This window comes from Ricinus communis, chromosome 9 (genome assembly GCF_019578655.1).
Source record: "Ricinus communis isolate WT05 ecotype wild-type chromosome 9, ASM1957865v1, whole genome shotgun sequence".
Lineage (NCBI taxonomy): Eukaryota > Viridiplantae > Streptophyta > Magnoliopsida > Malpighiales > Euphorbiaceae > Ricinus > Ricinus communis.
This window is the reverse complement of record NC_063264.1, coordinates 9887475-9914046: the sequence shown is the minus strand read 5'-3', so window position 1 is coordinate 9914046 and position 26572 is coordinate 9887475. Positions and strand designations below refer to the sequence as shown.

The following is a 26572-nucleotide window of genomic DNA, read 5'->3' as shown; positions in this document are numbered from 1 at the left end:
CAGGAGTCTTAGCGGCAAGCATAGTCGGGTCAATAACAACAGGTGAATGAGTCGGTGCAATAGGAGCAGTAGGTGGAGCTTGGTTTGCAGTCATCCTAGCAAGGAGTTGTTGAAGTTCCTCCCGAATCACATCCCTTAAGTCTTCGATTACAGCATTCTTGAGGAACTCAACGTCTTATTCGTTAGCTCTTTTGTTGGTCATCTCTTCTTGATGTCTCGGTCTTTCTAAATGCTCTAACACAGTTCTAATTATTGGGAAAAGGGGTAGTCTTTCTAGCCTCCCACTGTCTTGCCTCTTCCAACCCACATGAGAGTTTATATGGATAAAAAAGAAAAGGTTAGTATGATGCATGCTATGCATGATGCACGTGTTATGCATAAGGATAAAAGAAAAAAAAGTTAGCACACATATAGTAGTATACTATTCATCCTTCCAACCTTATTACTCCCACACACGGTTTGTAATGAGTTTTTCTTCCCTAGGATTTTTGGCTTAGGCTTTCTATCAATAAGGATAGTAGGCTCGACACGCAAGCCATAATCTCTCAAAGCAGATTTAAATCAAATAAGGTGATGTTTCTCAGTGTAAGCATAAAGCCTGCATATTTTGAGCCTGGGGCCTAGCTCCACATTTGGGCCAAGACCTTTCAATATTTAGGCTTGAAATACTTACAAGGAAGAACATCTCATATAGCAAGCAACAAGGTACCTATGGAAGATTACTACGATCATTACCATGAGCTGAGTCTTGGATAAGGATAAAAGGCTCCCACAAGCAAAAAGTGTTCTTCCTTGGCTCCTCTCCCCACTCAAGGGTCCATATGACGAAGAAAATACACTCATTACTTGTGAGTGATGGTAACCAGTATCGTAATTCTAGGATTATAGTGGAACCAAAGAACCACTAGCCAACGCCATCAGGGCTATAGGGACCCAAGTGTGGGTGGCAGTTTCGGGTGTGCACCAAATGTCTTTAGCGACTACGGTACTGTAAGGCTTTTCAACCTAATCGAAAACACAATAACTAATCATTAAGATTAGCATGAAGATGGGAGTCGCCACCAGAATAATTACTGAGATACTCTTACTAATGATTGGCGTTTCTCAAATTCCATAAGGAAGCTTACGCTATAGAGTCCAAAGATGGATCTAGAAGCCAACTTCTTTATTTGTGTATATTAGTCTTTAAATTTATTGTTTAACAAAGTATGGAGAGTCCTAAAACTATACAGAGGCGGAGAATACATCGAATATTGCCAAAAATAAAAAAAGTATGGGTGTCTAGTTTGGTCAGCTGACCGACTATGCATGAAGAGTCGATTGACTCTGGGGTCCCAAGGCAGGTTTTATTTGATTCCTTCAATCATCAATACAATCTCACATCCCCATAACCGATTTCCACATGCACAAACGTTAAAAATTAATTAGAATGAGATAAAATGGATGGAAAAATCAAAATAAAAGTTATAGAGGCTAAATAAAATCCAAAATCTTATGAACTAACAGAAGATTATCACAACAAAAAGAACCATATTTTATCAGGCTTAATTACTTAATCATATTAACAAAGGGATCTACATTCTAACTCTATAACATGTTTTTAATCAAATCTTAAACTCTAATTGGCAAAACATCAAATCTAAAGAAATCTAGTTCTTAATATCATATTCAAAATCCAAAAAAAATAATCTAATCATAGTTATCAAAGATCAAAATCCTAATCATGCTTCTAAGAACAAATAATGTAAAGAAACATAAAAGGAATGAAAGAACCGATATTTATGATGGATGTAGATATATGGTGGAAGGAACCCTCAAGTTGTCACTGTGGATATTAGATATGAGTCTCAGACGATGAGGAGGCAGTTAATTAAAAACTGGATAGGAATCCAAAGCTAGATTTGACTTTGTGAAATCTTCTGTCGATTGAAAAGAAGTTTTCAAAAATGAACTTTCTTAAAGTGATTTGTTTTCTAAAATCACTCTTTCTTAAGTGGCTTGGGTCTTCGAATATTAACTATGATCATCAGTGCAATTCTTTTCTTTTGATTTTCTCTATTTTCCTTCTTTCTCAATGTTTTTTCTTTCTTGATCTCACTTCTAATCAAATTTTAATTCTTATCTTCCTCCTTGAAACTTTAGACGCCTCTTACTATTTATAGAGATAGGGTTTCAAAGGAGATCCTAGAAAAAGGGAAAATTTTTAGGAAATACCGATAAATATTTATTTTATTTATTTAAAATTTAAGTAATTATTGATAAAACAATGATTATCGTCAAAGAAACCTTTTAGAATCTGTATCTAAAAATAAAATTGTCCGATAAAATGACATCGGGTCTCAAAATCCGATTGGATCCATGTAGAGCGATTGGCTCTATAGAGAAAGTTTTGAAATTTGTATTTTAGTCTCTGTTTTTATAATAATTACCATTTTAACCCTCAAGTTTAATTTTTTCTACCAATTAGGTCCAAATTGATTTCAAAAAGATACTTTCAGCTAGATTGACCTTGACCCTAGCCTCGGATTCGCCTATTCTTCATTTCCCAAGACCCGAAAAAGTAATAACTCTCATCATAGGATTTTCTATTTTTTCCCTCGATATCTGTATCCGTAAAAGGGATGCTGACAGTAGGTGAAAAATATTAAAAAAATTTAAAATTGGTTAATTATAAAAAAATATAAAATTATAAAAAATAAAAATATAATAAAATAAAAATTAAAGTGTTTCTAAAAAAATTTTAAAAAATCATGTATCAAGTATAAATTCCTCTTAAAAGATATAAAACTATTTAAATTCATAAAAATTGCACATACTAATTAACTAGTAAGCCCAACTCATTTAGATAGTCTGGCTAAATTTTTATATTAAAAATTTTGTCAAATACTAAATAATAATGGACCCACTAAAATATTAAAAAATAATGGACCCACTAACTTAGAAAAAAAAAAAAGATTTAACTCATTCAGTACCTCTTATAGTATGTTATTTTTCGAAAGGGCATCTATGCACTACGTGCACTCTAGAATCTGCACACATTGAACATGATTGACACTTGTTATAAGAAGAGGCTGCTGTATTTACTTTTCCACTCCTATTTCCTTTAACATTCCCTATTCCCACTCAAAAATTGTTAAATCATCACTTAAAAATGTCCATGACAATATGTTTTCAACAGGCATGGAGTTGATTATACATTGAGTTAAATTGGAAAGCTGATTTGATGGTTGCTGAGATCTTAATTTAGCATCCAATGCTTTTGCTACAATACAATTTCTTTTCATATTTTGTTTGTTTGTTTCTGCTAGGAGCAAGAAGATGAGATTCCTAGTGATGTTTGGAGAAAGAAAAAAACAGTGATACATATCTTCCATTGGCTATTCAACATTTTTCTTGCACATTAATCAGTGATGATAGAATATCAATTTTCCTAAATATAGATCTTCATCATTTTTAAAGTAGGTAACATAGATGTCATTGTGATGCATGCATGAGAGCTGATTTTCTTTTCCTAAACAATGGTAAAGGAATGGCGCCCAAAGTACATAGGCAAACACAAATTTGAGCCCCTAAAGTCCTGAATAATAAAAATATTTTTAGAATTGGAAATTTTTAAGGACCCAATTGTATTTAAATTAAGTTGAGGAACTTAATTCGAAGAACATGCAAAGTTCAGGAGCTCAAATACTTTGTTAGTTCCAGTGTTAGTCCATTTGGTGGAACTTGGAGGTGGGAAAATTACAAGATGGGGACTTATTTTTATTTAATATTTTTTAAATGTTGGAGATTAATTTTATTTAATTTTAAATTTTTTTTTATAAATTATCATTTTTATGGTTGGTGTAAGGAAATTATTATTTCATTTCGTTCATTCTATCGAGTTCTCATGAGCAAAAATAGAAAAGATAGAAAATATAATAAAAGATTGAAGAACTTCTTAAAATTTTAGTCTCTATTGAAAAATTACATGAAATATATGGGTAATATTTATTCTTTCTTCTATTTATATTATCAATAGTTATAATATTTGGCCCCAAAGCAACTTTCGGGTTCAGCCATAGGTTAACAAGATTAAATAATTAAATCTTAAATTATATTTTTAGAATCTTAAATTTTAAAAATTTAAAAACTTAATAATTAAATAATCAATATTAGGAAAAGGAATTTATTGTAAATTTAGGTTATTCAATTATATACTATACATCTAAAGGATACTTTTAGTCTTGAATAATAAAAATATTCTTAGAATATATAATATAAATACAAAAACAATTTTAACAAACATATTTAGTTCTTCTATTCAAAAAATAAATAAAAATATAAAATAAAAACAATAACAACCACCTCTTTTAGTGATCAAAATTGTATTTACCATGCCAATGGAGCTCCTTTTTCTTTTTCCTGAAACAAATTTTGTTGACACAATATTGGACAACTACCACTCAAAAATAGCATTACAAATTATCCTAGATTTGGTGGTTGATATCTCTAAGTCCAAACATCAATTGTAGTCCAATCAATTCAACTAAATCATTTAGGAATTATTTTCTTAATTAATGTGAGGCCAAGAAGTTTGATAATAATAATAATAATATTGGATTAGTGTTTTCTTTCAAATTGGTTTGTTGGGTAGCAGAATTCCAAAAATAATTTACATTAGTACTCTATTTGATTCAAATTATGTGAATAACTTATTTCATTTATAATTAGATTTTAAATAGAATTTGTTTGTAAATAGTTTGTTTTTTCTTTTTGGGTTTGGTGTGAGATATAATAAATACAAAATTTATAAAGTTGAAAATAAGAGAGAAAAATAAAAAAGGAGAGATGAATAAGGAAGAAAATAATAAGAAATAAAGAGTGTATTAAGTTAAAGGGAGCTTTTTTATGATAAAGAAATAATCTCAAAATATAAAAATTCATTTAAATAATTTATCAAATTATTTTTTTAGTTACAAACTAATTCAGAAATTTAATGACATAAATTATTTTTAAATAAAATTCAAATTTTATTATGAAATTAATTTATATCAAAGACAGAGTTGAATGATTGATCATAATTTGAGCAGCTTCTTGTTGTTACTAGATTTTCTGCTCCACATGCTACACGTATATGCCTTTTAATTATTAAGAGCCTTTTTGTTTTTTTTTTTTTTTCTTTTTTCTGTGTCCCTATTTTGTATTCATGTTTTGGATGTCACATGTGTTTGGGGTCGCACAAGAAAATTATTAGTCTTTTGGAATTTACTGCATTTCAGCAGTGTTCCAAATTCATGTATTTCCAAAGGTTCTTCTGAGAAATTTGCCCTGATGATGCCACTTTGGAACCAACCCAAATACAACCATGAAAGTTCAGTTTTCTTAGTTTCAGTTCAGAAACTGAATGATTTTGGTTCGGTTCTGATTGAATCTATTTCCGAATTATTTTTAATTTTTTTATTGAAAGCTAAAATAAAATAATTTAAAGCTATCATGCTAGGTTTGGCAATTCCATATCTGTTTGGTATCTATATTAAAGCTGCCCACAAGTTGGGGTTGAGATCTATACCTTATTAATTTGTTTAAAATTATTATTATTCTTTTAAAATAGAAGAGTTCGAATTGAAATTTGATTTTGACGGTTTAGACGTACTTTAATCATTAGCTATATTTGTGATATTCTTTGAATTCATGTGAAACAATCCTTATTTGTGTTTGGTTTTATACTATCTCTCCACTAATTTTTTACACTAATTGCTCCTTATAACTTATTTCTTACACTAATTATAATCTCTTTTATTCAAAGTTAAGACAGTAAAAAAAATAAATTGATTAAAATATTTTAATTTAATTATTAGATTTATTATTAAATATCAGACTTGTCTAAAATTATTTTTTTATCAAAAAAAATTTTAGTGTTCATACAGAAATTTAAAAAATAACATTTTATTACTTGCTCTAATTTTTTAGCGTATTTTAATCCTAGTAAAATTTAAACATTTTAAATTACTCATAGTTAGCAAAATAATGAAAATTCGTTCACTTTAACTTTAGTTCATTAAAATAAAATAAATATTCTTCTAATTATTAATTTTATTACACTAGAATTGTAATTTTGATAAAAGCTTAAGAATCAAATAATTTATTATCAATTTAATTCTTTATTTTATTGATTTTTAAAATACAAAAATATTTCAGTACAATAAATAAATATAAAAAATAGCTTATATATTATAGCAAAAATGGAGAGACAAATAGTATAAAACCAAACTCAAATAATGGTTTTTGACAAAATTTTGACCAAGGGACTCTTTAGTATGGAATTACAAAATAAAAAAATATATATAATTTTTAAACGTTAAGGGATAAATAATGAAAAATACATAATTATATAATAATTACCCCTCGGTTCTTCATGCTCCCAATCCTCTTTAAAATACAAATTCTAGTAAAGAATCCCATCCAATTAAGAAATAAACAAATATAAAAGACAACCAATATATAGAAAATGAAACTTTTTATCTTTTTCCTCTTTTTGAGCATTATGAGGTTGAACAAGCTCCAATTTTTGTTAGGTTAGGATCACCAATTAGCTAGATTGCCTTTGTGTCATCCTTTCTGGATATTTTTATTTTCCTACCAATGTTTAATCATATAAAGTGATATTTTCTTTTTCTCTTTTTCATTTTTTTCTTTCTGTATTTTTGGAATATGAGTGTCCAACTTGTTATAATTGATCCTATTAATAATACAGAGAGTAGGTCTGTCGTCTTGATAGAGATGATTTTTTACTTCGTCGGGTATTTATTTTAATATCTGGAACACGAAATATATGAATAGATTATAAAGTATTAGAACTATGATTCATATTTAATATTCAGATTCTGTAACCAGATTCTAAAAAATTTCAAAAAATGAAAGTTTAAAATTCTAGGGATCCATTAAAAAGATACAAATGTTAGAGACTGCAATTTTTGTAATCTAAAGTAAATGAAACACATATTGGGAAAAGAAAAAAATGCAGAAGCACAAATACAATAAGAATTAAGAAAAGAAGAATATAAAGAATAAAAAATAGAAATATAAAAATTTTAATTTAAGAGAAAGGGCCATATAGCCTTTGGACTAACAGAAGGTTGCTCTTGTATTCAACTCAGAGAATAAAATCGGATTGTAGACAAAAGATATTCCGTATTCGAATAACCACAAATTTTAAATTATTTTCTCTGTTTCATAGTAGAGACATATATTTCTTTGCAATAATGATGGAAAATAATAATAATAATATTTACAGAAATTGATAGCAAGAGCTGCATGCTCTTATCCTTTTTGTTTGGGTCCCAAACAAGCAGATTTGACAAATATTCTGTTCTCTCATCATGCATTATTGTTATTCTCTATTATGCTTCCTATTTTTTGTCTTTATTTTCATAATAAATATATACATATATATATATTAATTAGATTATAATGTTGATAATTAGTAACTAATGATAATCGAGCTCTTTGCACAATTAAAAAGGTTCCCATAATTGATGAGGAATTAGTAGTAAGTGATCACTAATACTGAATGAAATAAATAAATATGATAATTAAGTATAAGAGTTTGGATAAAAATAAAATATTATTTTTATTGATTTAATTACGAGAGTGAGTGAGTGAGTAAGTGGGCGGATAACAAAATGCGACCCTCCTCTAATGTCTTTTGTAGAATTAAAAGAGCAATGGTGGAGCCAGAGGGACCAATAGGGGCCATGGCCCTCCCTATAACTTGGGTATTTAGATAACTTTTTAGTTTTTTATTTTATTTTATTTTTTTGTAAATTATATTTATTTTATATTTATTAGAGTTAGATTTTTTTTTAATGGAATTGGACGACTTTAACTCTGCCAAATAAGCTTTAATTTTTAAGTTGGTTTATTTATTATGTAATTAGATAATTTCTAAAAAAGTTGACTTATTTTAAATTTTAAATAGAGAAAATTTATGCTTTTTAAAATTTAAATAAAAAAAGCTCTTCCATTAAAAAAATTAAATATTTTAAATTATTATAAAAATGTTAAAGTTGAAAACTTAAATCTTTTTAAAATTAAATTCATATTTTCAGGATTAAACTCTCATACACATATATATATATATAGCAAACCGTACACAAAGATAAGGCATTTTTTATTTTTATAGAAACTTTTGTATCAGAAATAATAGTATCTCCAATTATAGCCCCTCTGGGATGTAAAATATATCTCTTCTCACCATCCCTATAGGGTATGAGACAAATATATGCATTTCGATTAAGATCATATTCTATGGTTACGATTCTCCCTTATATGTCCTTTTCATTCCGTCGAAAATCAATTTTACCGTATAAAAGTTTATGACCTCCTCCTCTATGCCTTACAGTAATGATTCCTCTGGCATTACGGCCTTTACCACAAAGATGTAAACCAGTCACATTCATTAGTGGAAGTGAAACAAAAAAGTTTTGTTACACTGAATTTTTTCTAAAAGAAAATGTTTTTATTGAGGAAACCTATCAGTAAGATGTGATTTATACCAATCTTCTTAACTGTAGATTTTTCTAGAGAAGAGAAAGAAAAAAGGATGTTTGATGTTTCAACTTCAAGCATTCTGAAGATCAAAAGAAGGCCTAACAACTAGGCATTATAAAAAATTAATCTCAAAGTTCACCACTGAGCATTACTACTTTTAAATCATTACACAAACAATAAAATCAATACTAATTCTAAATCTTACTCAAAGCACTTTCTCAAAAAGAAAAGAAACCTCTTACTCAAAGCACATGGAGAGACTGGAAATCAAACAAAGGAATGACCCCACTTTGCTGTTGGGTTGGTTTTGATTTGTTTTCTTTTTTTAACTCAAATTAAGCAAAGAAGGTTAAAAGAAAAAGGGATTGATGAAAAAGATTCTTTATGTACTAGAAAATTGACAGCTAACAATAGCAAGGATCTTAATATTGATGTAGATGAAGCCATTCAGATCGGCTATATCTTGACAAGGAGATTTCAGTATTGCTCTTGTATTTGTAGGTGGTCCTCCACTCCCATCTTTTCCTTTGCCTCAATCTTCATGCTTCATAATGAACTTCTTTGATATATCTTGTGTACACACAAGGTATCAAAGGACTCATTAGTTTGTTTTATCCTTGCTAATTAGCTTTGATTTCTATTATATTCTTAATTTTATAAATGTAAAAATCTCGCTCCTTATAATTTTGTTGAATATCTATTGAGATTATTATTAGTTATTAAAAAAATAGATTTTGCTCGTTGTAATTATAAATAAATTTACTGTACATATAAATTGTTGCTTATAGGTAGAACACAATATATGACGCACAGATTATATTTTTACATTTTTCTAGGAGAGCTGAACCATATATATGTCACTTACTATGTTAAATAAACATTAAAATAAAAGAGATATGTCACCTTTATTTTATTTTATTGTTCTTTTTCACTAAAGGGTCAGAAAACTATGTCATATATATATATGTAAAGATATTCATATATGTTATAAAATTGTAAAAATAAAAGGTATTAATCCATTAATTTCACTTTAAAAATATAAAAAAATAGGAGGTAGACAATCCGAGTGCGAGCAAAGTATTTTCTTGACGAGTGACCATTTTACATATTATTTAAAATATATAAAATAGACACAAAGTTACAAGTATATATGAATATATATATATATATATATATATCTCTAAAGCTTGCATGATTCATGGCATAATACAATATGGCACAAGACCAGCCTATGGTTATGGCTAGCTAGACTATATCTATCTATGTGTGTGTTGCAATTATATAAAATTTTCTTGTCCATTAATGTAATAATTTCTCGTGGCATAGTACAAATTTCCCTTCAATTATAATCACCCATCGTCTTATGTACATCAAAGAAGAGAGAGAGAGAGAGAGAGAGAGAGAGAGGTTCAAGTGGGTGAAGGTCGTTTTGTAGTAATGGTGGTACTGTGTGGTATATATATATATATATAAATATGCATGCGTAGGGATAGGAATAGGTATAAATGAAATGAAGGTGATATAATTGAAGAAGAAGAAAACAAAAAGGACGAAACTGCATGGAAGCTGTGTTCTTGGATGTTATTTACTTGTGAATGAGACTTGTAACGGATTTATATACCACATCTCCCTCTCCTCTCGCCATATGCCCGGCCAAAGCATGTTCATTTCTTTTGTCCTTTCTTTTGGTTTTAATTGCCCTCTCCAACTTCCTACAATATCCTCTTTCTATATATATATATATATATATGTATATATTATACTATTTTTCATGTCTTCTTCTAATTAATACTTCTTAATATAAATATAAATTAAATAGTTTTTTTATTTATCTATAAAAGGCCTAATATGCCGTTGGCTACATAACATGAAGTAGACATCTCGTTACACTCGCCATAAAGGCGAAATCTCACCTAATGCAGAGGCGGGAGCTTAAACTCAAGACTTCCAACCCCCCACAGCAACGCACTTACCATTTAAGATAGGTCTCAATTAAAAAATTAAATAGTTTATATATATGGCACTCATTAATTTCTTTTTGATTTCCCCTTTTTTTTGGTGGTACGTAGGTTGTGGTTGTACTTGTGATATTGTAGTTTAAGAGGGAGAATTTGCAAAAGGAAGACAAGGAAAGGAGACAGACATCAAAGTAAAATGATGTGAAAGCAGACATCAACGTAAATCTTTATTTGTTACTTTTACCCTTCAATATATATATATATATATCAACTTCTGTGGTATGATTCACGTGTTACTTTATTAATCTATTGTTTTCGTTCTCAAAAGAAAAAGGAATCCTTTCTTCTTTAAACTAATAACTTAAATGAAATAACTGATTATTTAATATTATAATTATATGAATATCATAAATATTATAATTTTAATTTTTTATATTTCTAATACAAATAAAAAATAAAAAAATGTATAAATGATGTGTTTATTTTTAAATGTAAGAGTTATTTTCACTTCACAAATATAATTACATCCCAGTTGTTTTTATTTATATAATAGTCTCCAGTTTAAAGATTTCTAATTTATATAATGGTCTCTGGTTTAAGAATTTCTAATTTCATTTATTAAATTTTAATAAATCTATACATATTAGTAATTTTATAATTCTCATTAAATATAGTGACCTAATTTATTTAGATCAACATCTTTAAAACAAAAATGTTAAAAATCCTAGTTTCATATATTTTACAATTTTACAATTTATATTATATTATATTATTGAATAAAAAAGAGGATAGACAAGCAATAGTGCAATACTTTCTGAAAATCTTTGTACGTTAGTTCTGCAGCTTCGTAGACAATATAAACAAAGTTTTGTTTATATTTATCATCAATAAATTACGATTGGATTTGAATTTTATATAAAAAAATATTATTTTAGAAATTTTATTTATATTATTACCAATTTAAAATTTAATAAATTAATTAAACTAGAAAAGATTTTATTATTTTATCTATATACCTTTTCTAGTTTAAATTCTTTTTATGTACGGCAACGTGTTAAACTTTTGATGTGGCAGTTGATGGGCGATATGTTGCGAGCAACGTGGCACAATGGTAGTCAAAGCACGTATAACGGACAATGCCAGCAAGGAAGCAAGACAAAGTATTTTTGGACGTTTATGTCTAATAAAAAAATGATAAAGGAAGAGAATAATTACAAGAGAAATGAAAATAATAATAATATTAACGAATATAAAAATATAAATAAACTTAATTATGGCCTAACACATTAATTAAGACCTGATACATTTTTGGTTTTATACATGTTCATTTTTCCAAATTATTGAAGAACCCACTTTCAGTGCGAATTGGGTTCCATGCATTTGTTTTATTTATCATATATCACAATTTTTGTTTGAGTGATATTAATTTTGTGATTTGAAAATAACCGTTTAAATCAATTTAAGAATTAAATATTTTATATGTTGAATAAAAAGTTTCAGCCATTTATATTAAATCTTATAATTTAAAGTTTAAGATTTAAATTTTTTTATCTTAAATCATTTAAAAGTATATATTTTTTTATTAATTCTCATAAATTATGCTTTGAGTTTTATTCTTTTATCAAGCCAGCATATACCCTTAAGAACAAAATAACTCTCATTACAATTAAAGAATTTGTGAAATATTATTTCTACTTGTTTAGTGTCTTTGAAAATATTCATCAAAGGCAGGGGGGCTTCCTAATTTTGGCTTCAACACCAAATAAAAATCTAAGAACACGACAAGCTAATTAATCGATTGGCATTTGAAAAATCTTTCCTACAAGGTATATGATTAGTGAACTGTTACCTCAAATGAGAATCATTTCTAAATATGCTTACTGAAACGATGAATTTAGTGCAAGAGAAATTCTTAAAATAGATAATCCACTCTATGATTCGTTGTTGCATTTGATAAAAATAAGCACATAATAGTGATATTTTTATAATAATTGTTTTATATTATAAATATATATTAAGAAAAAAATATTAATAACATAGCATCATCATTGATTGATGTAAATTATTTTTATTAAATATCTATCAATAACCCGATAAACATAACCTATTTAGAAATTTAATTAAAAAATATATATTGTTTTGATAATCCATACGCTTTATTATTTTTAATGAAAAAAAAAATATTTGTTATATGATTTTTTTAGTGTATTTTCTCTATACATATCATAAAATATGTGTAAATCATTCAATATCAAAATATAAAATATTCTTATATATATTTTACTCTTTTATTTATTATGGTATTTACACTAAGTTTATATAGAAATCTTTTTATATATATATTATTTTGTTAATATTTATTTAATTTTTAAAAATTTAATTACTTATTATAATATTATCCAGATAAGTTATTCCACCGATTATTTTGTTTATATAGATAATAGGACAATCTGATGCATTTCACGAAAAAATTATCCGTACGCACCTTTATGTCTTAAAATTCTACAAGTTCCAACTAGAATACAAAAGCTATTACAATGCTCTAAAAAAATCTAACATAAACTCTAAACTCACAACTCCAACTCTTCTATTACCAACCAAGCACGCCTTTCTGTTTCTCTCCATCCTGTTCTTTCTCTTTCTCTCATGGCTAGTGATAATCAAGAAACATCACGTGCAACGCACATGCAATATTATACAGATGACGACGATAGCGAGAACGGAGGAGGCGGTGGCGGAGAAGAGGAGGAAGAAGATGAAGGAGAGGAAGAGAGCACGCGCGATTGCAGAAATACCCTTTTCATGTGCGGTGCTGGTCTTGTTCCTAAACGAAGTGGTGGGTGGTCTTTAGGGCAAGTTTTGGACCCTAGAGCGAAATGGGTTCAAGAATGGAATAGGGGTTTTCTTCTTGTTTGTGCTACTGGGCTTTTTGTTGATCCCCTCTTCTTCTATGCTCTCTCTGTTAGTGATACTTGCATGTGCCTCTTCATTGATGGATGGTTCGCCTTAACTGTAACGGCTCTCCGGTGCATGACTGATGCCTTGCACGTATGGAACATGTGGCTGCAGCTTAAAATGGCCAAAAAACCATCTATTGGAGGTGGTATCGGTGGTGATTATGGAGATAGAAGTGGACCACGGTTTAGTAGCCCTAGCTCAGTGGCCCTGAGATACTTGAAGGCAAAGAAAGGATTTTTCTTTGATCTGTTTGTTATTCTTCCTCTCCCGCAGGTAATTAAACATTTTTTTTTTGTTCAACTACTTTAATTGGTAATTAAAAGAGAATAATCATATATACTTAACATTATCAACTAATCATCATCATAAAGATTACTCGCATAATAACAATTGGGTACAACAATACATGAGTACATAGATATGACCTATGGTATATTTATTTGGTGAAGGTTCATTTGTCTAGTAGTGTATTAAGAGGTCACAAATGGTTACCATTAGTTGGTTTTATGCATGCAAGATAACTGCTATGAATTGCAGAGCTCTATGTCAGTTAGCTATGAATTGCAGGGCTCCATGTGAGTTAGCTATGTCGTTTCTTTCAGATAAGCAAAAGGGGCATATTAGGAAAGAGTAAACCAACAAGGGGGTTACCGTTAACAATATGCCTACTCTATAAACTAAGCCTCTCTCTTTTTCTGGTCCTGAAACAGTTTTGATAGGCAATATAAGCAAAATGATTTCTTTCAATTTTAACCAAAGAGAGGGGGGCAAAAGGCTATTCGGGTTATTTTCCTTTGTAACTTTTCTTTTGTTCATTTTTTATTTATTTATGATAGGCGCAACCGATAGTTGCACTCTCAACCATTTTTAAAGGGAAAGTAATTCTAACCATTTTTTTATATGGAAAAGTACAAGATTTGATTTCGTAGTCCAACCTTTTCACATAAAGGGTTATGGGTCATTTATTTTGTAAAAGTTATACTCGATAGTTAAACCGTTAACAATTTGTATTTAAATTCACTAACATCGTTAATTCGATAATTATAGCTTATTCATTCATGAATTACTTGTAATTCTGCAACTATTCTACTCCTTTTCTTGGAATTTAGAGAAAAATTGGAGAGATAAAATAATCTTACAACTCAATTTTATTTGAATTTTAAATAATTTTGGCAAATTTTTTATGAGAACTTTAAACTTCGCCATCAATCTAATAAAACTGATTTGCAGTTATTAGACTCTTTTAAAATTTAATTGCCAAAACTATCGATTACTTTTTTTAAATTCAATTGCCAAAACTACTAATAAAATTAATGAACTTGAATACAAATTGCTAATAATGTACATCGTATCATAAAAAACACTACAAAAATTTTAAAATACATATACTTTCCTTTTTTTATATTCACTATTAATGAATAATGTAGAGAATAAAATTTGAAGTTGAACACGAAATCTCTTTTTCTTAAGAACAAAATATATATATATATATATATATATATATATTATGAATTTTGGTCGAGAGCATAAGAAATAAGATAAAAATATAAATAGTCATTATATTTTATATTTTATTTTATTTTTATTATAAAATTTTAATTTAATCATTTTATAAATGAAAGATTACTATATAGTAAAAATAGTTTATAAAAAAAATAAAAAAATAAAAAAAAATAAAAAAAAAATTTATAACTAAAATAACGTTAAATATTAGTTATTTCCATTATTATTCGGTGAAACATGATCAGACCAAGTATTTTCTCCCACCACCACATGCACACATATCCAACATCTTTTGTATTTCAAGAGCATGTTTCATTAAAACCCACCTCCAATTTTCTTTGAAATTGTGCAACAGGCAACATAAAGCCAATAATCCTCTCCTTTCTTAATTAACGAAACCCACCCCACTTCTCCAAATCCAATTACACTATATATCATTCACTCAATTGTCTCAGGTCATAATCAGAGAGCCTAAGATATTTGAAGAAAACGCATAGTGACATGATTAGGACAGTACAATATTTTATAAATCCACGCTCATTTTTAATCACAAACAGATCGTATACATCGTACCAATCACAAATTAGTCCGACTTGTTATCATGTTATAATAAAGGTGAGCAATGATAATGTACCTTCCTTTGTGTCATTTTCTGGTTCATTATAATTGGGTTTTAGAATAGAGTTCGTCATATTACATGTATTTTTATCTTTTTCTCCGTAAGTTTTATCATTGCAGAAGTATGATAAACAGCAACATGATTAATAATAATATATTGCAGATTATATTATGGGTGGCAATTCCCTCGTTGCTGGAAGGAGGATCAGTGACTGTAGTGATGACAATATTTTTGATCATATTCCTCTTCCAATATCTTCCAAAAATCTACCACTCGGTTTGCCTCCTTCGACGAATGCAGAACCTCTCTGGCTACATTTTTGGAACTGTTTGGTGGGGAATTGCCCTTAACATGATTGCTTACTTTGTTGCATCTCATGTAAGTTCACCCTTTTTCTCTTTAACTATGATATAACACCTAAATTTTTATTCTCTTTTACCTATTTCTTTTTTCTTCCTCTTTCCTTGTCCGTCACTTGCAATTGTGCCTGTATTAGTAAATATGCTGTGTTGTTTTGGTGATCCTTTAATGCTGCTTTTTCTGATACTTATATAAAAAGAGAAAAGAGGAAAGATGAGTAAGAGATTACATGTTCTATCCACTGACTGAACAGCATAAAGAGTTTGCACGCAATTCACACATAATCCCGGAGTCTCTACTCTAAGACTGAAAAAAAAATATTATTATTGATGTGATGGGAGTCTAAAAAGCCTTTTTTTTTTCTTTTTTTTTTTTTGTCCCCTCTGTGAGCATTTACCTGTTACACTTAAATTCTAGTGCCATGGAAGAAATGAAATTTCAATTTTGTCATTAAGTAAGATATTTTTGCATGGCATAAATGATTAGTGAAGGTCCACCTATCACGAGTAGGAATTAAACAAAACATCATTTTATTCTATAATAGCTAGAAATTAATATGCATTTCAGTAGTTAAAACCATTTTTTAAGTTTCTCCTAAAAAAAAGGTAATACGAACCTATTTTGCTTTCTTGTGCAGGCAGCAGGTGCATGTTGGTACTTACTAGGAATACAAAGGACTGCAAAATGTCTGAAAGAAAAATGCAGAGAAACACAGGGTTGTGGGTTGAGGTTATTGTCTTGTAAAGAACCCATTTACTATGGAACAGCTAGCAAGGTGAGAGATGGAGCAAGGCTGGCATGGGCAGACAACAAGGTAGCTAGGGCTACATGCTTAGACAGTAGTGATAATTATGACTATGGAGCCTATAAATGGACTGTTCAGCTTGTTACAAACGGGAGTAGATTGGAGAAAATACTATTCCCTATCTTTTGGGGCCTAATGACCCTGAGGTATTGTTGTTCTTTTCTACCCTTCTCTGAAAAAGAAGAGAAACAAAATCAAAATTATTATCTTCTCTAATGTTACACAAATTTCTGAGCATTAATGTGTTATATGATCAGCACTTTCGGCAACCTGGAGAGCACAACAGAATGGTTGGAAGTTGTTTTTAACATCATTGTCCTGACTAGTGGACTCCTTTTGGTCACCATGTTGATAGGAAATATAAAGGTAACAACAATTTAATTAAATAACTATTTGTCAATAATTTTATATCTCAATTTGAATGTGGTTGATCAATCATTCGTGCATATAGGATAAGCATCATTACTTATAGGTTTAAATTTACAAAGAAGACAAAGGAAAAAAATGTTAGAAAATAAAAAAGAAAGGACAAGAATCGAGTCCTTGTGTTTCTCATTTGCATGATTCACAACATGTCGGGTGCTTCTTTTTGTTAACAAGGAGCGGTCAAGATGTATAAATAAAAGATGATCCCATGGGGTCCTCGTTCATCATGTTGTAAGAAAATAATGCATGTGCAGCATTGTTTCTTTTTCTTTTTCTTTGGTCACTATTGAATGGACCTTTTCGAAACTTTTGTTTATGATTTATACAGTAAATATAATTAATGAAGGTTGATTTTTGGGCATGAAGGTTTTCTTGCATGCAACAACATCAAAGAAGCAAGCAATGCAGTTGAAGATGAGAAATATAGAATGGTGGATGAGGAAAAGACGCCTGCCTCCAGAGTTCAGGCACCGTGTTCGTAACTACGAGCGGCAGCGCTGGGCAGCAATGCGCGGAGTCGATGAATGTGAGATGATCAGAAACCTCCCTGAAGGACTTAGGAGGGATATCAAGTATCATCTGTGCCTCGATTTGGTTAGGCAGGTAATGATTTAACAATTTGGACTTCTCTTGGCTGCTCACAGGAAATGACTGATACTAGTGAAATAGTTTAAAATTATAAATATTACCGGATACTTTTATATATATATATATATATATATATATAAGTATCTTACATTTTAATATTAGATGATTCACATATGCTTATTTATTTGAAATTAATAAGTATAAATCAATAATCTTAAATATTTGATGTATAGATATGTACATATATCTGAATTATATAAAAAAGTTTCAATATATAAAATTTGAATTGGGCTAGTTTTGCGTCGCTCTGGCTATCATTTCCCCTCCAAATGATGCTTGATACATGGAAACTTACATTTTTCAGAGTAGTGCTTATCATATCTCTACAACTTCAAATCTGTTTCAGGTACCACTTTTCCAACATATGGATGACCTAGTCTTAGAGAACATCTGTGACCGTGTGAAGTCCCTCATTTTCACAAAAGGAGAAACAGTAAGTTCCAATTAATAACATACACTAATAACAATTTTCAGGGCAGCATTCTATAAATTTATAGGTAATCACATAATTTCTGGTCTTTGTAGATAACAAGAGAGGGAGACCCTGTGCAAAGAATGCTATTTGTAGTAAGGGGTCACCTACAGAGTAGCCAAGTGCTTAGAGATGGTGTGAAGAGCTGCTGCATGTTAGGGCCTGGAAATTTCAGTGGAGACGAGCTGCTATCATGGTGTCTGAGACGACCCTTCATCGAACGCCTACCACCATCTTCATGCACTCTAGTGACCCTCGAGACAACAGAGGCATTCGGGCTGGAAGCTGAAGATGTGAAATATGTGACGCAGCACTTCAGATACACATTTGTTAACGAAAGAGTGAAGAGAAGCGCAAGATATTATTCACCTGGGTGGAGAACTTGGGCAGCTGTGGCAATTCAGTTGGCTTGGAGAAGGTATAAGCATCGACTGACACTTACTTCACTGTCATTTATAAGGCCTAGAAGACCATTATCAAGATGTTCTTCCTTGGGAGAGGATAGGCTTAGGCTTTATACTGCTCTGTTAACTTCGCCAAAGCCAAATCAGGAAGATTTTGACTTTTGAAAAGTTTGAAATAATAGTAATAATATTGATAGTAATAACAATAATCATATTAATAATATGTGTGGATTATAAAATTATTTATTGGTTTCAAAAAATAGAACCAGTTTTTGTTTTTGTTTTTGTTTTTTGGCCTAATGCATATGTAGCACCCTGAACTTTACTTGATTGATCATTTGGCACTCTGAACTTTCGTTTTAACCATTTAGACACTTCAATCGTCTTTTTTTTCTTTTTAACAACAAGCCACTGAAATGTTGACATGTCATTGCGCGTGAAAACACCAAAAAATGAGCAAGTGAAAATGTAGTTTATGATTTTTTAATAAGAAGAAAAAGTACATGTCAATAACAACAAGAATTCAACGGCTATATTCTTTTTCCCAATTTGCAAATAAAAGAACAGAAATTGGCCACAAAAATTTCTTATTTCCAAAGAACAAATTCAAAGCAAAAGTTGAAACCTTCATCTTCTTCCCGAATTCGTTAGCTATAAATTTCTTCTGAAAATCTTCTTTTTGTGAACAATATTTTTTTTTTCAATTGAAAACCCTAAATTTATGTTGAAAGGGAAAACCTTCCTCCTCATTATGTAATTCCTCAATGCAATTGTGGTGAAGAAGCCGAGTTCAAGATTTCTTGGACTGGATCGAACCTAAAAAGGAGGTTTCTTGGATTTAGAAATTTTGGGGTAAGATTAAACTTTAGAGTTTAATGATTTAGGGTGTTTGTTGAGAAGGTTGAATGCTGCTGAGAGGGAAAGTGCTAGTAGAGTAATGGCAACAGAAATTAGCGGGGAAAGAATGGAAAGAAGGGAAAGAGAAAACTGTAATGGTTGTGTGAACAGTGTGTTAGTTGTTTAGTTGTATAACTTGGTTTTTGTTGTGGGTAGGAAGTAGGAACTAATATATGTGTACTCTATTTTGACTCAATGAAACCTTCCTATTGAAATAAGCAAATTGTGCAATTTGTTCAATTTAATTTTGAGTTGGATTTATATATAAAATAACCAAATTAGCACAAAATTGACAATTGAACCAAATGCAAAAAAAAAAGAGTTCAACTTCTGTTAATTCTGAGTAGTGTCAGTTGAAGTACATGAAAAACTTGACAATTGAAGTACATCAAAGATGCTGACAGATATTGCATTACAAAAACTGACTTGGTTGCTATTCAAATACATCAAAGCAGTTGTAAAATGGCAATAAAATAACATTACAAAACCCATTGAAATAGCACATACCCAATGTCCAAAAAAAAAATAGAATTCTTCAATGTTGGTAGCTTTTAGCTGCAGCAGCTGATCTCCTCATTATTTGTTCCCTAACACTTTTTTGTTGTTGTAGTTGGTCAGATGAAACACATTTTTTGCCCTTTCACTTCCTTGTTGTTGGCCTGAATCCGAGGTCTCCAGTAACAACAGATGACCTTGGTAGTGCAGCATTGCTCCTCTGACCAGGTGTTCTTAATATCCCACCACCTGGTCTACCAGATTGCAATTTCAAACTATAATATTAAACAATATTTACACAAACACTATTCCAATGTATAAAAATTTAGTTAGTACCTTCTCGATTGTAAATCCTGTATATCGCCATACTTTTCTTCACTAATCTCAAACCCATTATCACCATTCTCCAGTATATGGCAAGATATAGCATCTGTTTTATTTTTTTCTAATTTTCTCAAAGCAGTTGGTGAGATGTCAGTAATCCAAGTCCAGCAAAATCTCTCATTACCCTAATCCTTGTCATAATTTTAGTCCTAATTGCCTCCAACATACTAATAATCGACCTATGTTTCGCAATTAAAATCCACCCATTAAATATTTCACAGATATTGTTCTCAACAACATCACACTCTTAATCAAACCTCTGGTAAATCCTACACCACTGCTCAATAAGATAACAAAGCAATTCTTCAACTATTTCTAAACCCAATTTGCGCATCTGATTTAACTCTTCTTTTTAACTCAACCTCAAATGGAGCTCTAGTAACCTCCTAAAAAAAATTCTCTCCTTTCTTCTCCTCTCCACTTTTCCAAGTTACTCCACACATGTCTAGCACACATCCGATATACTGCTTCAGGTAGCAACTCTTGAATTGCAGGAATTAATCCCTATATAGAATATACAGACATAAATAATAAATTAATCAATACACACATAACAGCTAAACATAGTGCACACACGAGTAATAAGTATAATCAATACCTTTTGCATATTTGTAGTAATTGTTAATTTCTGCATATCTATGATATCAAGATCAATCTTCAAAACCTTTATAAACCATCTCCAACTTTTCTTTGTTTCCAAATCCAAATCTCCCCAAGCAATGGGGTACATATGATCATTTGCATCTTTTGAAACTACAACTAGGAGATGCCCTCCACCTGGACCCTTCAGGAAACACCCATCAAGCCCAATTATCTTCTTATACCCATCTTTCCAGCCTTGCTTTAAACAATGGGAATACACATAGAATCCCTTAAACATATGTCATACCACCTCTCCTTCCACAACTTCCTCATAATTGACAAAACATGTAGTTCCCGGGTTAGACTTCTTCATCTCCTCAACATAATCATATCATCTGTCATACTCAACCTTAAGGTCTCCAATCACACTATTCAAGGCCATCTTCTTTGCTCTTCTGCATATTGTTAGCCCCACTTTGACTTTTATTTTATCTCTTACCAAGTCTTGAATTTTCCACAATTTTATCCCTGGTTGTGAGATAAACCTCTATTTAAAATACTTTGCAATATACTTCGAGTCATAGAACTTGTTCTTATTTGTCCTAGTGCACTTGTGAACTGGAATATAAGTCTTCACAGTGAAATCATTTGTTTGTTCATCTAGGGCAATATATAATAACCAAGGGCAACCTTCCTTCAAATACCTAACTTTAACTCTATTCTTCTCATTAGGCCTTCTATGCAAAGCTATTCTTTTACTAATGCTATATTTTGCAATAGCTTCTATAAATTCATACACATTCTCAAAGATCATACTAAGTTCCCACATAGGTACCTCAGTATTTGGATCATACCTTATCCTTTCTATGATTTTCTTCTTGGCAATTGTTCACCATCACTTAGTTCATCTGCGTGTCTGGATTCAAGCTTCCATAGTAAGCTTCATCACCACCAACTAATCCCTCATACTTATCAGTCCTATTACCAACTAATCCCTCATAAGGGAATATCATCATGATCAACATTTTTCTTTCTTTGACCTCTTCTCCTTTTTTATTCTCTAATAGCTTCTCTACTTTCCCTCAACGTATTATCAATTTCACTGCCAGCATCTCCATCAACCTCTATATCACCATACTCAGCATCAATGGGTACATTTTCTTCTTCTTCACTGCTACTTCCCTCTCTTGAAACTATACCCTCATTTTCATTCACATCTCCACTAACATGATTCTCAACATCATTTTCTTCTTCTCTACTGCTTCCTTCACTTGAAACCACACCCTTATTCACCAAAAAGTTTATTGAGGATAAGTTATTGCTTGGGGCAAAACTAGGGTTTGCTGCATTATTGGGATCTGTGTTTGGGTCAGTAGCAAGCTCAGTGGGGGCGGGGTCATTTGGAGCTGCCTCTAATAATGCAACACTCGGATTAGATTTTGCATTATCTGAGGCTCATTAACAAGATCGAAAAAATAAGAGGAAAAAAAATGTTTGATTTATCAATTTTTTGCTTAACTAAACTTTTAGAATTATTGATACTATTTATTTTAAAATATATAAATATTTGAATATTTAAAATATTGATTAAGATTTTTGAAGTGATTATAAAACTGAACTAAGCAGTTTTATTAACCAATCGGTTCGGTTTTGTCAGTTATTTTCCTATCTCTACCCACATCATAACAACAAAACCTCAAAGAAATTTATTAGAAAGAAAAAGAAAATACAAGAATTGTTCAAGAAATGGCCAATAAGCTGGCTAAAATACTCACTAAGAACAAAGGGCTAAACTAAAAATAAAAGGAAATTATGAATAGTTATTTAATATATAAAATCCAAATACAATAAGAAAAGAAGTTTGGCTAATTTAATTATTTAGAATACAAAGTATAAGATTATTTAGTATAAATTTTAATTAAGATAAAACGATTTAAAATTTAAAAATAATGAGCCACATATAAGCACGTTTACAGAGATTTTAATTAAAAGAAATTTATTATAATATAAAATAAGGTTATAATAAATAACTAAAGTTGATTTATTTTAGATATTTTTATTTATGATAAAATTTTAACAATAATTAAAAATTATGCAATAAATATCGTGAAATAATAAAAATAAATCTTAAGAGTATTATTTCTATTAACAATATTAGCGGTAGAAAAGAATATTATATTTATATCTCAAATTTCCAAATTTAATAATTTTATTTATGAGTTTAAAATATAATACTTATATGAATTATTTAAAATTATTATTAGAAATTTAAAAAAAGTGTTGTTAATACTAATTTTTATTTTAAAATAATATAATGTAAGTATTTATTACTTTAAATTAGGTTAGTTTAATTAAAATATCAAATACATTATCCGGTGAATTAAAATTAATGTCGAGTATTATTAGACTTAAATTATAACGGTTTTAACTATTTTATGAATAAAAAGAAATAATTTGAAATATACAGTTATTATTAGACTAAATTTGTAATTCTAATAATATTTATATTAATTTTAAAATTGATAATTATTTTATCTTTTATCACCTAAACAATAACAGACCAATTTTTTATATTTATGTGCATAAATAGCATGTTAATAAAAGAAATTATTTCAATTAAAAGTAGACCATTCATTAGCAGTAAAGAATTCTTCACCTAAAAACAAAAGAAAGGAATTCGTCAAAAGAATTTTGTTTCATCCCTCAACCGTCACGTCCGGTCTTAGGTGTCACTATGGTGGCCATTGAAAGATGATGGACTATATATCCACCTGATTTTAAAATTTAATTTTTAATCTTTAATTCTTTTTTATATATCTAAGAAGATTAGGATTAGACCACTAAACAGTCTTGACCAAGCGTTCTCATGATTGGTTTGATCTCATTATTTATTCTTTTGGTCGGTTTATCATAATTGATAAGCTCAAATTAATAAATGCAACAGCAGCCCAAACATCCATTTCAATCATGAGAAACAATAAATTTCTTTTTTAAAAAGAAATTAGTTGGTTGGTTTTGTTTGTTTTGATGAGTTCAGTAAGAAGTAGAATTCTTATTTCAGTAGACTTCTTAATGCATCCAAATCCTAGCCATTTATATATCAGAATTAGTCTTGTCTCTCTCATAAATTATATTAGTTTCTTTTGGGTTTCCAGCTGTCTCCTCCATCAATGGCTAAAGGAACTCTGGGCTATGATGATGATGATGATGATGATGAGGATGATGAAGAAGAAGAAGATGGTGATGATCATCCTGGCAAAGGAGGAGGCAGCGAGGGTGGCTACATAAAGCTAACCAAAAGGGAGCTTGCTTCATCACTGTATGTTGAACCATTGAATTTAAGTTATATTTCCCCAAAGCAAGTTGCAGAAGATGTGTTTTTCGGTACAGATGATATGAGTGATATGAAAGAAATTGCTTACAAGGATCATATACTTGAGTGTTATAGAAGGGAAAGTGCAATGAAGAATTTAAAGAAGAACAAAAATAGTTGGTCCCCATTCAATAACTGTTTTGATTTTCTGAAAGTTATTTTTTCTTTAAAATTCTAGTTTTCTTGTTTTTCTCTTTTTTTTTTTTAAGATTGAATGTTCTTGTTAATACTGATTTCTAGTCTTCGATGAATTTTCTTTTTTCTTTAGAATCTTGCTGCTTCTACCAGTAATTGGGTGACTGAGTTATGCTTGTTTTATCTAATAATATGCTTCTTGAAAAGTTCTTAACCTTCAAACCAGATACTGATTTTTCTGCGTCCCAGTTGCCCACTAATCACCAGATCCTTCCAGTGTAGAACTCCTGTAAACCTCTTGCCAAGTCCTGAAGCAGAGAGCTCCCTGCAAGGACTCACGAAAAAGTATCAAATATCTGGGCAACTTGAACACAAGGCAAACAAACAAGAGAACCAATTCTGTTTTTCTGAGAAACTAGAAACAATTATTTGTAAATGAAATAGGAGATTATGATTAAGCTTTTATGAGGAAAAAGAGCACAGGTTCCGGAAGTGGTAGAAACTTTGTGACTTAATAACAGAACTCCTCTTATCCTCCTCATAATATAACATACCTGCAAAAATAATGAACAAGCAGCAAACCTCACTAATCAATTGTTGTCATTTAATGAGAAATAGTTACTTGAAGTGAAATCAAATTTTAGATGCAAAATGCTGCTAATAAACTAAGGTAATTAACAAGCAGAAGAAAATTGAAGTATTTTGATAACGGGGAAAACAACAGATCGCAATTTTCTACCTGACCTGTCTCTACTAGTAAAATGTATATAAGAGGTGAATGAAGAAAAGCAATCATCTCCAAAACAAATCCATATTTCTAGCCACAGAAATTCAGTTCAATTACAGGCTATCAACCAGAAGACAAAGGAGTGATCAAATTGCCTTGAGAAAAATCTTAATATCCCTGACGAGTTTCTCTCACTTATTTCCCGTTGCTGCTTTCTGTCTTGCTTTGTATTCCTAGTAGCTTCTGTTGTTTTTCATCAGCTCTTATTTCTGCTGCAGGCTTAGGCCTACTTGTTGACTGCTGTTATTACATAATCCCACCAAGCATGCAACTGAGAAGCCCTACTGTCCCAATGAATAATGATTGCACATCCCAAATAACTAGACTGATTACCAATGTTAGTAGCTTTTTCACAGTATATCCTGTCGCTGAAATCACCCTCCGGCGGGAAAACCCAAATAAAGAGATCGATAAACCGAACAAGCAAGATAACCCAACAGGCAGAACCACTTCAAAAGGGTACCAAATGGACTCATCTGAGAATTCATGCCTTATCTTTTCCAATTTACCCATTATAAGCCATTCCAAACGAAAGACTAGAAGGGCCTCTAGATTTCTGTACAACACAGGAACCCGAACCTATGGTCATAATAACATGCTTAATATACACAGAATCTACAGTCATGCTCACCAAAAATGCTAAAGCCCAACTGTATGACTGTGAACTGATAACTGATAATCTGTTAGTACATAAAGCGCACGCACTACCACAAAAAATGGTGGCAAGTGAGACCCATGTTTTCTACGCCGGCCATGGCTGGTGCAAGAACAAGGTTTCACCTATTGCAACAATTTTAGGGACTAAAGAACGGAAGAGAATGACTAAGAGCTCACTGCTGGTAAAGAGTGAGAGGTAGAACATATTTTTCTCATTTTAGGATAAATTAATTAAAATAAATACAATTTAGGTTAGTTTTAATTGTAATTTTCAATTTATGGTGATTTATAAAACTTCTATCAAGTTGGACTGATTTTAGCTTATATAGTATGGAAATGTGAATTTCCACTACTTCTAAAATAAGGAAATAAATTCTTTTTAGATATCTTCTTTTGCTACTTGATGTAGAAGGAGATAAATTAATCTCTTATTTAATATGTCCCCTCACCATTTGAAATGATAGGATTTTTTATAAAAAATAAACAAATTATTTAACTAAATTTAAACTCAAAAGAAAATAAATATATATTTATTATATTGTGTTTAGTTAAAATTTATAAAATTTATTTTTTTAATTTA

At 30.1% G+C, this 26572-nt stretch overlaps 2 protein-coding genes and 1 pseudogene across 5 annotated transcripts; 2 read left to right on the top strand and 1 right to left on the bottom strand.

Annotated features, from left to right (window-relative positions):
- The first annotated feature begins 12997 nt into the window (after nucleotides 1–12997).
- Nucleotides 12998–18924, top strand: LOC8282427 (cyclic nucleotide-gated ion channel 4). The gene is made up of 7 exons (XM_002525714.4): nucleotides 12998–13718; nucleotides 15730–15945; nucleotides 16565–16878; nucleotides 16990–17098; nucleotides 17525–17761; nucleotides 18153–18239; nucleotides 18332–18924. Exons 1-7 carry the CDS (start codon nucleotides 13134–13136, stop codon nucleotides 18845–18847), a joined length of 2064 nt encoding a protein of 687 aa, XP_002525760.1. The 5' UTR covers nucleotides 12998–13133; the 3' UTR covers nucleotides 18848–18924.
- Nucleotides 18925–23891: 4967 nt separating this feature from the next.
- LOC125371232 (zinc finger protein hangover) lies at nucleotides 23892–24683 on the top strand. Of its 4 annotated transcripts, none has more exons than XM_048379773.1 (2): nucleotides 23892–23939; nucleotides 24196–24683. In XM_048379773.1, exons 1-2 carry the CDS (start codon nucleotides 23907–23909, stop codon nucleotides 24589–24591), a joined length of 429 nt encoding a protein of 142 aa, XP_048235730.1. In that variant the 5' UTR covers nucleotides 23892–23906; the 3' UTR covers nucleotides 24592–24683. The 4 variants fall into 4 exon arrangements, with proteins under 4 accessions (XP_048235730.1, XP_048235733.1, XP_048235732.1 ...); XM_048379776.1 differs by having other exon boundaries at nucleotides 23938–24048; XM_048379775.1 differs by lacking the exon at nucleotides 23892–23939 and adding an exon at nucleotides 23972–24071.
- A 146-nt stretch (nucleotides 24684–24829) lies between these two features.
- LOC107261769 lies at nucleotides 24830–26197 on the bottom strand (annotated as a pseudogene).
- Between the last annotated feature and the right edge of the window lie 375 nt (nucleotides 26198–26572).

Bases quoted from the DNA above. Each gene is read 5' to 3' on its own strand.
- LOC8282427 (XM_002525714.4), top strand. From the start codon at position 13,134: ATGGCTAGTGATAATCAAGAAACATCACGTGCAACGCACATGCAATAT. The intron at 17,762-18,152 runs GTAATGATTTAA...AATCTGTTTCAG, and splicing joins GCCTCGATTTGGTTAGGCAG to GTACCACTTTTCCAACATAT. The intron at 18,240-18,331 runs GTAAGTTCCAAT...TGGTCTTTGTAG, and splicing joins TTTTCACAAAAGGAGAAACA to ATAACAAGAGAGGGAGACCC.
- LOC125371232 (XM_048379773.1), top strand. From the start codon at position 23,907: ATGATTGGTTTGATCTCATTATTTATTCTTTTG. The intron at 23,940-24,195 runs GTCGGTTTATCA...TTGGGTTTCCAG, and splicing joins TCTCATTATTTATTCTTTTG to CTGTCTCCTCCATCAATGGC.